The sequence below is a fragment of the Miniopterus natalensis genome, chromosome 16 (assembly GCF_054644295.1).
Source record: "Miniopterus natalensis isolate mMinNat1 chromosome 16, mMinNat1.hap1, whole genome shotgun sequence".
In the NCBI taxonomy this organism is placed as follows: Eukaryota; Metazoa; Chordata; class Mammalia; order Chiroptera; family Miniopteridae; genus Miniopterus; species Miniopterus natalensis.
In genome coordinates, this window is record NC_142096.1 from 33,301,992 (window position 1) to 33,314,577 (window position 12,586).

The window sequence follows — 12,586 nt, forward strand, 5'->3', positions numbered from 1 at the left end:
CCAAGCTGTCCTTGCTTCCCCTCAGTTCTCTAATACCCTTGCAAAGTTTGGACAAGGGAGAAATAGTGGAAAGGGGGATGGGAAGAGCTGTCATGTTTTCATTTCTTGAAGTCAATTGAATTTGCTTCTTACTATCTCTACCAGAGGAGCTGTTTAGAAGCTACAAAAGTCTCCTATTTATCTATCATTCAACTGGTCAATCATTCCTTAATTCATTCAATGTTTATTGAACACCTATTATGAACAAGGCCATGTGGTGGGTAGAAGAGACTAGGAAACTCTCCTTGATTTGAGGGACTCATAGGATTTTATAATTAGAAGAAAATTTAGAGATCATCTAGTCTAACCTCCAGTAGGTGCAGGAATCCTTCTCTGCCACCTCCATGACATGATATTCTCGGGCTCTACTTGATCATATCCAATTTTTTAGGAAAGCCCATTCCATCACTGAGAAGTTCGGTTATAAAAATTGTCCTTATGGTGAGCTGAAATCTCTCTTCCTATAACTTGGGATCTACACTGGGAACCTAACCCCTCTTCTAGATGGAAGCATTTCCAAAATCTGAAGACACTAGGTTACCATTGCCCTTTGTCAACATCTCCACTTTTTTCTTTTCTGGGTTAAAGGTTAAGCTCATCCTGATTCTTCAGCAGTGTCTCATACAACATTGTTTCTGAACCCAGGGCCAGCTCTGACACCATCCTTTAGAGCTTAACTCATCTTTATAGCATTAGCATTCAAATGTGCTGCTGTAACCAGCCAGGACCTCTACTGTCTTCTGATTAGACAAAATATTGATAACAGCTGTCTCCCTTGTTCTGACTGTTGTACATGTCCATAACTTCTAGAGGTCATATGTGATGAGTTGTCTGAGAAACTAGTGAGCAAAGTGCTGTGGGAGTTTAGTGGAGAAAGGGAACACTTTCAGTTGTGGGGACTCAGGGGGGTCTGCTTGGAGGAAGCAACATTTGCTCTAGACATTGAAGGATGGGTAAAGTTTCAGCAGGCAGGGATAGGTGTTGAAGGGTTGGTTGCACAAAAGTTCATTTTGGTTAAAAACAGAAAAAGAACTTTCAGACAGTGATGTTTGTTAGGTGTCCTTCATTAGAGGGTTAGCTGAAAACCTGCTAGGACAAAGAGGTACTTCTGGATGCCCTTTACAGTCCTGAGTTTTGGTGACCAAATGTCATTGTGCTTCAGAGGAGAGTGAAGGCCAGACAAGGGTCAAGGCCTAGAATGCTCTTTGAGGTGTCAGAAACCTACTTCACAGGTCTATCCTCAAAAAGAAATGTAGTTCTGGGCTCACTGCTCCGTCTCTCCTCAGGTCTTTCACCACAAGCTGATAGGAAGCATACTGATTGGCGCTTTCAAAGTGGACCTGGGCACCGTGTACAACCAACCTGGTAAGAAAGCATTGCCTCCCAGTATCTTTCTTACTCTTCTCCAGTGTACCCACCTGGAGGTCAACTTATTTATTTGCTCATCCATTTAACCATCCATTCAATAACACAGCACCAATTATAGAAAGTTGAATAAGATATGGCTCTTCAGTTTTTGATTTAATGATAAAATTAACTTATATCTCCATACTTCTGGGCAGGTTTTTATTTATTTATTTATTTAGTTATTATTTTCACAAATCTGTCTAATTTAGTTCTGTGAGACTCCATCAAGAAAGACAGGAAAGTGTTGAAGTTAAGAATATGGACTCTGGAGCCAGATTGTCTGGGTTCAAATTCTACTCTGCTCGTTCCTAGTTGTGCAACCTTGGGCAAATGGTTTGGCTTCTTCATGTTTCAGTTTCCTTGTGGGGATAAAATAAGACTTTCTTCACAGGGTTTTAGAGGATTAAGTTAATAAATATACATAGAGGGCTTAGTGTAGACCCAGCAGAGAATGACCGTGGTATGCCACATAAGGATTTGCTTTAATAATCATTATTATCCCTGATTTATAAGAAAGTGAAACCCTGAGAAGCTAGGTAATTTGTCCAAGGTCAAGAGCTAATAAGTAATACAGCCAACAACAAACATAGATCTTCTTATGAAAGGTCTCTTTTCTTCAACTGTGATTCACTCACATGACCAGGGATCCAGGTCATGTGAGTCTACTTCTTTACCATCCGCTGTCATGTGGAAATGTGCCCTCTGTATTGCCTGGTCTAACTTTTTTTTTTTTTATAAGCCAGAAGTATAGATTTATGTATGAGATTTTGAAGTTTAGACTTACAGTGTAGGCCAAACAAAAAAATCCATGAGCCACATTTATGACCTGTGAAATAATATGTGACTTCTATACTCCATAGTGTCCTCCTATCCCATCAAAGCTAGAAGCCTGGCTAAGGAACTTCCACTAGGCCGAAGCCTTCCCAAATACCTGTGCTGGTTGGAGAAAAAGACAGGGAAGAGAATGGGAAATAACGGAGAGAAGGGAGAGGGGAGAGGGGGGCGGCTTAAGACTTGGAAATAGCCCAGATGAGCTGCCGCCTCAGTAGAATGTGGGAGACCTTGGCTGTGGGAGGGAACTGGGTAGGGCTGCTGGGTCCATCTGTGCAGGATTTCTGAGCTGACAGGACACTTTTACAGGTCATCAGTTCTGTGACAAGTGGGCCCTACTCACAGACCCTGGTGACATCAGGACTGGCACGAAGGGATACCTGAAGTGTGACATCAATGTGATTGGGAAAGGCGACGTCCTGAAGACCAACCCTAAAACCTCCGATGCTGAGGAGCAAATAGAAAAGTGAGACAGATGCATCCAGGGCTGAGCCGTGGAAATGTGTCCCAATTTCCATGCCTGTTTCCCGCCCTCCCTTTCCTTATGGGTGCATGAGAATGGCCAGATTTACGGCTTGTCCACCGGGATTCCACTCTGTCCAAGGCACCAAGATGCGCCTTATTGAAGGTGTAGCTACCCATTGGGAGGTCGGTTTCTAGGACAAGAAAAGCCTGTCTTCCTATAATAATCCATAATAGGCAAGCTGCTGTTGAGCTTATCTGATTTATTTGAATTTAGCTGATTTTCCTTTGAAAGGATTATAATTTCTACCACTGGTTTGTAAAGATGGGGAGACTTAATGTACCTCTTTTAAGGTGCAGCATGGGAGACAGTGTTTATTTTATAATTGTAGGATCTAAATGAGTCTGCATTCACTCCAATCATGCCCTTTGTTGTCGTTAAATGAGGAAAAAAACTCATTTTAGCCATAAATCCTAATCTTTTCAGATTTCTGTCATGTGTCAGGATCCTTCTTTATGCTTCCAAATTGCTTCCAGCTTTTCTCTCTATTCTTTGAAGTGAGAGCTCTTTTTTATTTTTTGTTTTTGTTCCCCCCTCTAAGGAATCTTTTGATCCCTCAAGGGTTTCCATCAGAGAGACCCTGGGCCAGATTCTATGTGAGACTCTACAAAGCAGAAGGGTTGCCCAAAATGAACTCCAGCATCATGGCAAATGTCACCAAAGCATTTGTGGGTGACAGTAAGGACCTTGTGGATCCCTTCGTGGAGGTCTCCTTTGCTGGGCAGACGGTGAGGAACTGTTGTCACCAACAATGACAAGCCTTGGCCAGGACCCTGCTCTTTACCAAGGACATTTCTAGTCAAGTGAAATTGAAATCAAGATTAGGAAGTGCCTTGAGAGAAAAAGCTAGCCACAAAGAGGCAGAGTCACAGGGCAAGAAGGAAAGAGAGGATTACTCACTATCCATGGGAGATGGTGGAGAGGAGCCATGGGGGATCGTGGTTCAGGACCCAGGCAGACAAGCTGCCTTTCTTACCTCTGGCTACTTCTCTGAGCTGTTACCCAGTCCCCAGGCCCTGCAGAATGACCACCCTCCTCCCAATCTGCTCCACAGTCTCCCCAGGTAGTCCCTGTCCTGTGAAAGCCTAGACACCGTGTTCCCTGCTCAAGAGCATTGGAAGCACCAGGACCTGGGCCCATGGTCGGAGCTCAATCTTAGTTGGCTGGACTTTGAAGCTTCAGCTGACACACATACTGTCTCTGTCCTTAAATACATGTCTACCCTGACCCCTCCATTTGGCAGGGTGAACACTGGAGTATTTTTACTGAGACTGCCTTGGTGGTCATATAGGACATTAACTCCATTTTCTGATGAGGAAACAGGCCCAGACTGCCTAAGTGATTTGCACAGATTCCTACGTTTATAAATGTCACCAAGGGTCTAACTCTGTCTGCCGCATTCCTGGAGCTGCACGGAGCAACTGTTGTTCATAACACAGCTGTTAGTTTCACCCCAGTCCCAGGATGAGGATGGGGACTTCCTGAGGGCAGGACCTGAGACTTACTCACTTTTCCCCCCAATGCCTAGCAGAGTAGGACATCAGTAATGTTCGCTGGGTGTAACTGATTTTCATGGGTGCTGGGTGGATGAAAATTCATTATTTTCTATGTCCAGTGGGTTTGTCGAGTTTGGGTCAGCCAAGGGCTGTTTCGTTTCTTTTCATGCTCACATCTTCCTGGCTTTGCTTTTAGGGGCAAACCACAGTGCAAAAGAACTGTGCCGATCCTGTGTGGCACGAACAGGTGATCTTCAAGGAAATGTTCCCTCCCTTGTGTCGGAGGGTGAAAATCCAGGTTTGGGATGAAGGCAGTGTGAATGATGTAGCACTGGCAACCCATTTCATCGACCTGAAGAAAATCTCCAACGAACAGGATGGAGATAAAGGTAAAGCCTCACATGTCTGACTTGGACATAGGACCTTGAAATGATCGGTTTGGAGGCCTCATCTTTAAAATGAGAGGCTTAGAGCAGGCACTGTTAGGCCCCTTCCATGTTCTGTGTGATCTCTGATTTAGGTTGGTTTAGGGCAGTGGATGGAGCCAGACTCTGGGAGCCAGGAGGCTTGCTCACCATCTCAGGTCGTCCAGGAGCTTCACTGTGTGTCCTTGAAGCAGTCACTTCCTCTCTCTGGGTCTTAAGTTTTTGTTTTTTTTAAATATATCTTTATTGATTTCAGAGAGAGGAAAGGAGAGGGAGAGAGACAGAAACATCAGTGATGAGAGAGTCATTGATCGGCTGCCTAGCCTGCAACCGGGGCATGTGCCCTGACCGGGAATTGAACCCCAGTCCCCTGGATCTTAGGTCTATGCTCAACCACTGAGCCACGCCCGGCCGGTCTGGGCCTTAAGTTTCTTAAGTAGAAAATGAAGTGTTTAGAGTAGATCACAGGTGGGCAAACTATGGGCCACAGGCCACATCTGGCCTGCCACATATTTCTGCACGGCTCATAAGCTAAAAATGGTTTTTACATGTTTAAATGATCCCCCCCAAATTGTGCCCCCAACTCACTGATGGGAGCAGGGGAGCATGAGTAGTGCAGGGAGGTGCTGCTGAGGGTGCACTGGGAGGGCCAAGAAGGGAACAGAATCCCAGCTCATCCACTGAGTCAGTCAAAAGAGCTTCCACCCAGGATAAATCTCTTTATTACAAAACCCAAGTCAGTAGGTGATGATTTTCTAAATATCCCAACAAACCCTCTCTCCTTTAAACCCAAGGCAATCTTTCTCTGCGCTACAAGTCTGTGCTGATTGATGTATATATTTGTGTGTGTGTGTGTGTGTGTGTGTGTGTGTGTGTACATATACTGAAGGCTTGGCATACGCGGAGGTCCGGATCACGTTGCTGTGCCCCTCACAGAGTGACACCTTGGGAAGGCCTCAATAAATACCTATTGTGTAACTCCTCCTGTTACGGAAGGGTTTGCCACAGGATGCTTTATGCAACAAAGCATGCTCTTCCTGTCTGCAGATTTCTCAGCTAGATGTTAACATGTTTTACCCACAGCTTTTCAGGAACATTGCGATGGTGTTCAGGGAGACATAACAGTGTTTAAAAAGTAGACATCAGGGGCCATAAAATCTTTCTATTCTTCTTAACACAATATCCCTGCCTCTTAAAATTTACTCAGTGGAAGGACAGAATCTAGTCCATGGGGCTGTGGGTCAGGGAAAGGAAACATTTAGGCATAAAACTACTGATAACAGTAAAGCAAACAGAAATATCTACTTGTCAACAGTGGGGGAATTGTTAAGCAAACGATGATACATATATTTACTGAGAGCAATGGCTAATGTTCTTAAGCTCTTCCTAAGGGCCCATGTGAAGCACTTAATAGATATTATCTCTTTTAGTCCTGATAGGTGAGATAAGGACTGTTAGCACCTTCATTTCACAGATGAGGAAACTGAGGCATAGGGAAGTTATCACTTCCGCCCAGGGTCACACAGCTCGAAAATAGCAGAGGTTTGAGACTTGAACCCAGGCTGTCAGGCTTCAGGATGGCCATGCCATACCACCTGGCAAAATGGAACATTCTCTTGCCAAGGAGATGTTCACATAGATACTGTGCATTTTCCCAGACGCTGTGTATTAAGAAAGGAAAATACTTATGCTAATAGTAAATTAAAATCATAAGGTCTTTTCAGTTCTATGTTCAGAACATATCTCAGAACATTTACTTCTCTCAGTCTCCACTACCATCATCCTAGATCCCACCGATGTCTTTAATTGTGATGATGAGGTCCCCAAACCAGTTTGCCAACATCCATTCTTATACCCATCCACATAGCAGCCAGACTGATCTTAAAACACACATCTGATTATATCTTTACTTAAATCCCTCTAAAATATTCCCATTATTTCTAAGATAAAGACCTTGTCAAGGCCCCCAAACCCACTCATCTCTCCAAATTCATCTCACACAACTTGTTGTCTGGACTCAAGCCATCTGGCTTTCTCTTTCATCTTCTATCTCCAAGCTCCTTTCCAGAAGACAGATGTACGCTGTTCCCTCTACTTAGAAATCTGTCTCCCATGTCCAGCCCGGCGTGGCTCAGCGGTTGAGGGTCGACCTAGGATCCAGGCGATCGGGGTTCGATTCCTGGTCAGGCACATGCCCGGGTTGCGGGCTCGATCCCCAGTCGGGGGTGGCAGCCTATCAATGACTCTTTCATCATTGACATTTCTATCTCTCTATCCCTCTCCCTTCCTCTCTCTGAAATCAATAAAGATATATTAAAAAAAGAAAAAAAAGAAATCTGTCTCCCCTCCCCTCACCCCCCCACTCCTCCTCATGCTGTATCAGCCTGTTATTTGTTCTTGCCGCACAAGGCGTTTCTCCTTCATAGCATCTATAATGTAATAATTTGTTTAATGCTTGTATCTGCTTTATTCTCCACTGGGCTCTGTGTTTAGAGTCTAGCATGTTAGGAGTCCATAAACATTTGATGAATTAATGAACAGACATGGATGCACATGAGCATTCACAATATTATTTCAACTGTGAACATGTGTAAACATTTGCATGGAAGAAAGACTAGAAAGAAATATAGCAAAATGGTAATTGTGGCTGTCTGTTGGCCATAGGATATCCGGTAAATATTTTCTCTTGTCTTTCAGTGTATTCTACATTTCTAAGTGAACGTGCACAACTTTCATAAAGCAAAAAATAATCAACTTGTAAACATAACCATGCACTAAAGTTTGGGATCTTCCTAGGCTTCCTACCTACCTTCGGACCTGCCTGGATTAACCTGTACGGCTCGCCCAGGAACCACAGTCTGATGGACGACTACCAGGAGATGAATGAAGGCTTTGGAGAAGGCGTGTCATTCAGAGGCAGAATTTTGGTAGAAATTGCTGTGGAAATCCTCTCGGGAGGGGCACAGGAGTCTAAATTTTCCAAGGCTCTCAAGGACCTCAAGTTGTCTTCAAAGGACAAAGACTCCAAATCTTCCAAAGGCTCAAGTAAAGACAAGGGTGACAAAACTGACAGTGGAAAGGCCCAGCAGGCTTCAGACAAAAACAACTCAACTGAGGTCGAGGTGGAGCCTTTTGATGTGCCCCCAGAGGTAGGTCTGAGCACTGCCCCACTGCACACACCTGAGAGGTGAGGAGCAGCACCTCGCAGAGAGGAGCAGCACCTGCCACAGGTTCCCAAAGGCCCACTGAGGTGTCACTGTCCCTGCAAACATGTGTTGGCTCAGCCCCATTTTCCTGGGTGGATCCTCTGCCTCTTCCTGCACACATCACAGACATCTGCTGATGATTAATTCCTTCAGTGTCCCCCCAAACACAATTCCCATAGAAACCAAAGTAAAAGAGAAATAAAAGTTCTCTGGAGAAGCTGGTGGGAGTGGGTGGTGGGGTGATTAACAACTATATCTGTGGCCGAATTTTGTTTAGCTTTGTTTTTAGCTCAGCGTATGCTCTGGATGGGAGGTAATGTGGGAGAAGGGATGAAAGGGGGAAGAGTGGGTGACAAGCTGGGACACAAGAGATTTGAGAAACTTATTTGCCTGCTCCAAGCCTGTGGGGAAATCACAACTCAAGGGAATGCTTATCTTTGCTTATTACTCAATGTCAAGTGCATTAGCATTTTCCAGCCTGGTTCTATTATAGGAAAGAGATCTGGGGCTCTGAGATTAACACAAACTGCTAATAACCTCGGCTGTTCAGTTTAGCAGCAGTACTTCGTAGTTTAAGCAAATGAGAGAACTTTATGTTTCGTTAATAGCAGAGGTGGGTGGATGCCAGCTCTCAGCTTGGATGATTCCGCCTCTGGGAGTGTGTTTCTCAGGTCAACCAGGCAATCATTTCCGGTGGGGAAGGGAGGTGATGGCTGGCCTCCCAGAGCTGTCCCTTCCTAGGAAAGTCTTGACAGACTGAAGCATGTGGGTCACCTTAGCCTTGGAAGGTCTACTTATTTTTACTGCTGGGATCTAATAAATCTTGAGAAACTGTAGGGGAGAGGTTGGAGCACATGGTTGGAATTTTGAGAGTTGGTTCTTTTCAAGGCTCTGATAGTAATAACACCTCTTTGTGTTTCAGTTTAGTTATCAACAAAATGAGGGAGTAGTATTCCCTCTGTGGTAGGCATCTCATGGGGGTAAGGGAGGGAATGCCTGCAAAATGGTCAGCAGAGCTCTGAGCACATACATGGTAGGCAGGCAACACGTTTGCTGTCGTTACTGATGTTGCTATGGTTTGCTCCCACCACCAGTGGACAGCTATTTAGAGCTCTCCACCCCATTGTTTCTGACTTGACTTTGAATATTTTGTCAACCTCCCCAGCTCTCCCTTCTGAAATTGTATTTTGGGATATATTCTCCAGAAATGTGTGCTATTAGTTTGTTGTTAAAACTGACATTGCCTTGAAGTGATTGTGTTTATGTGCTTCTTCACAATATGCCAGCTTTGGAAACTTGACTTTTTTTGGACTTTGCCAGAGATTTTTTGGTGGTTCAGTAGCCACCTAACCTGATGTCCCTTATATCTGACCCTGTGTCCATCTTTCCTGCTGTTAAGACTGGCCCATTCTTTTCTAAACAGGGATTGCCAAGCTGAGAGGGGCTAGTAGATTTTCTTAATCCAAGTCAATATCATCAAGATATTTTGCTGAGTCCATCTGAAAAAGTAAATTCTAGCAGAAAGCAAGGGTGGCTGGGATTTATGTGGAGTAGCATGCACGTTTTCCCACAGGGCCGGGGGGGGGGGGGGCTTGTTGGCTATTGCGTGGAAGATGATAGGAGAGGAGGGAAATTCAGGCATCATTCAAACCCTTCTTTCTCCTACCTTCTCTCTTCTTCTTGCATTCATATTTGTGGTTAGTATTTATTTTGCAAATTATCCCTAAATTTAGCAGGTTAAAACAACAAACATTTATTTTCTTTGTGGGTGAGGAATTTGGGAATACTTTAGCTTGGTGGTTCTGGCTCAGAATCTCTATGAGGTTCCAGTCAGAATGCTGTTAGGGTTGCAGTCATTGGAAGGCTTGACCGGAGCTGCTTGACTTCCACAATGGCTGTTGGCAGGAAGACTTGGTTTGGTTTCCAGTTGGCTGTTGGCTGGAGGCCTCAGTGCCTTACCAAGTGGACCCTTCTGTAGGTTGCTTGAGTGTCCTCGTGGCACCTGGCTTCCCCCAGAGTGGGTGATGCAAGACAGAGCAAGGCAGAAACTGCAATGTCTTTTATGACCAAACCCATGGAAGACACAGATTGACATTTATGCCACATTCTAATTGTTAGAAAGGAGTCATTAAGTCTAGCCCACACTGAAAGGAAGGGGAATTAGGCTTTCCCTTTAAGGGGAGGATTTTCCAAGACTTTGTGGACATATTTGAAAACCACCATGCTGGGTTTCTACCTTCCCCAGAGCCTCGCCAGCTCAGCGCTCGCCTCACCGACATGGTGATAGGTTTTCTTGCAGCATCTTTTGTAGCTCTCCAGGGTCCTCGAGCTCCAACCTCCGTTGTTGCAGCTGTTCCCTCACTGCATATCTGGGCAAATGAGGGTCCATGGTGTTGCCTTTTCCAACTCACCCTCATCACCACCATCAAAGCTTATCTCCCTAATGCCAAACTTCCACAGAGCATAGCTAATCTAATAGATGTGTTCATTATTAAATTCTCTGAACCCTAATGGAGTAGCTTCTTGCTTAAACATCAACCTCAACATTGGTAGAAATGCAAATAGAGTGACTCCATGGAGTTTATGGCATAAAAGGGGAGGTGAGATGTACAAAACAGAGGTATAGGATGTAGAAAGTGGTAAGTGCAATAAGGAGGCACAGGTAAAGTGCTGTTTCCTGGAGGGAGTGAACCATTAAGATTAAAATGTTGGGCTCCAAAGTAAGACATCTGGATTTAGGTAAGGTGCAGTGGCTACTGCCCAGCCTCTGTTTGAATCTTTGGGCAAGTGATTTAAGCTCCTTAAATTCCAATGCTTAATTCCAATAATAAACTCTACTTTATAGGCTCACAGAGAGGATTTAATGAATTTATACATGGAAAGGGCTTAGAACAGAGACTGGAACATAGTAAGTGCTCAGTAAATATTAGTCTCATTAGACAGCTATTCTAATCTTTCACAGGACTGCAGTGTCCTCATTTTTAAATGGGTGTGATAAAATATCTCCCTCCTAGGGTAGTTATGAGAATTACATGAGATAATGTAGGAAAGTTCTTAATGTCACATCTGACACATAATAGGAATTCAGTAAACATTATTATCATTATTTTTCTGGCTCAGGGAGTCAAGATAAGCTTCCAGAGGAAGAGGCATTTGAAGGATGGGTAGAATTAAGACATGAGTTCTAAGCTGTTGAAATACTTGTTATGAACACCATTTGTGGCACTTACATGTGTGGGCTTTATACTCCTAGGTGCTCCGCATTGATGATCTCATTTTGCCCGTAGGCTCCATTGTGATGTTTAGTTTACAGACAAGGAAAGTGACACCCAGAGAGTGGACATGACTTGTCCAAAGTCCACCAGCTGGGAAGTAGCAGAGGTGGGATTTGAAGAAGGTCTGTCTGGCTATGGAACCTGCTGTCCTTCTTCCAGGCTACATGGCCTTTGTTCCCTCCAGGTTTCTGAGGAATTTCAACCCTCCTCCCAGAGAGTAAACCTGGCCCCAGGGAGGTGAGATAAGTGGCTGGTTTATAGCCAAAGGACACAGTGGCTGCAGGTGGGACAGGTGTGTGCTCTGTGACTAAGGTCCAGCACTGGGCCCCCACCCTGTCCCGCATTTTCTGATCAGCAGAGACATTTCCTGCTGATGCTGAGAACACCGGAGGCTCCAGTGTGAAGGAAGGGGCGACCTTCACCTAATGGTGTGGAAACCCTTTGGTTCTCTGAGGGTCAGGGTTCACGGTTCTTGACTGAATGAGGCTGTTAACCTCCGAGGCCTCAACTACATTAATCCTTAGAGGAATCTTATTGCTTTTCCCGTGGAGTTTAATAAATCCAACCACAAAACCAGAAAGCACAGATGACGTGATTCCGACTCATTCAACCTCTTTGCTCAGAAATATCCCCATGTCCCAGCAACATCTGCTCCCTGGAGCATCGGCCTGTTTCCACGTCAATAGGAGTCATTTGTAAATAGTTGTGTGATCTCTTGGGATGGCTCCTGTCTTATGACCTGTATGAAAAGTTGGCATAAGTGAAGCCATTTTAAAATGGAGCCAAGGCAGTCATTCCAGAGGAACTGCATCGCATGTCTTGCTCCTTGAGTCTTTGGAAAGTTTGAACTGGGCAAAATAACCTTTGGACAAGGCCAGAGCAGCATTGTTTCCCAAACAACTGTTTGTAGAGTCAACAGGAAAGCAGACCTCCTTACCACAAGGACTGAAAATTGTAGACGTCTCTTAGAATCAGTAACCAGCAATGTACAGCTAAAGGGTAACTTAGGTTATTTGCACCAATAGAAATTCCTTGTTTCTATTCATGTAATTATTTCCCTTCCTTTTCTCTTAAACCCCCCTTGCCTTCAGCCCATAATTAGAACACTATTTGGGTTTCTGCCTGAATCAGTGCTTCCCAAAATTGCAGTTCTTCTGGATCTCAAATAAGTTCTTGTTGCCTCTCACTTTGGCTTTTTATTTTTAGGTTAACACCTGTCACAGTCTAGTCTTTTAGAATGTAGGCTGCTTGAGAAGGCAGCCTCAGTGGAGACCTGGTCTCAAATCTTGGCTGTCTTTAACTTGCTGTGTGGTCTTGGCAAGTCCCTTACTCTCTCTCTGAGCTTTAGTTTATTTAGGTAAAAAAAGGTGGAGTTTGGAGCAAA

General features: G+C 44.4%; 1 protein-coding gene across 3 annotated transcripts in view; it reads left to right on the forward strand.

The window, feature by feature from the left end:
- Positions 1–12,586, forward strand: part of FER1L6 (fer-1 like family member 6) — a 99,215-nt gene that overhangs the window by 15,164 nt on the left and 71,465 nt on the right. For all 3 annotated transcript variants that reach the window (XM_087825184.1, XM_087825185.1, XM_016215998.2), the window contains 5 exons: positions 1,326–1,404; positions 2,587–2,743; positions 3,342–3,528; positions 4,493–4,685; positions 7,518–7,870. In XM_087825184.1, the coding sequence (XP_087681310.1) occupies positions 1,326–1,404; positions 2,587–2,743; positions 3,342–3,528; positions 4,493–4,685; positions 7,518–7,870 (969 nt within the window). The remainder of the gene's footprint in view (positions 1–1,325; positions 1,405–2,586; positions 2,744–3,341; positions 3,529–4,492; positions 4,686–7,517; positions 7,871–12,586) is intronic.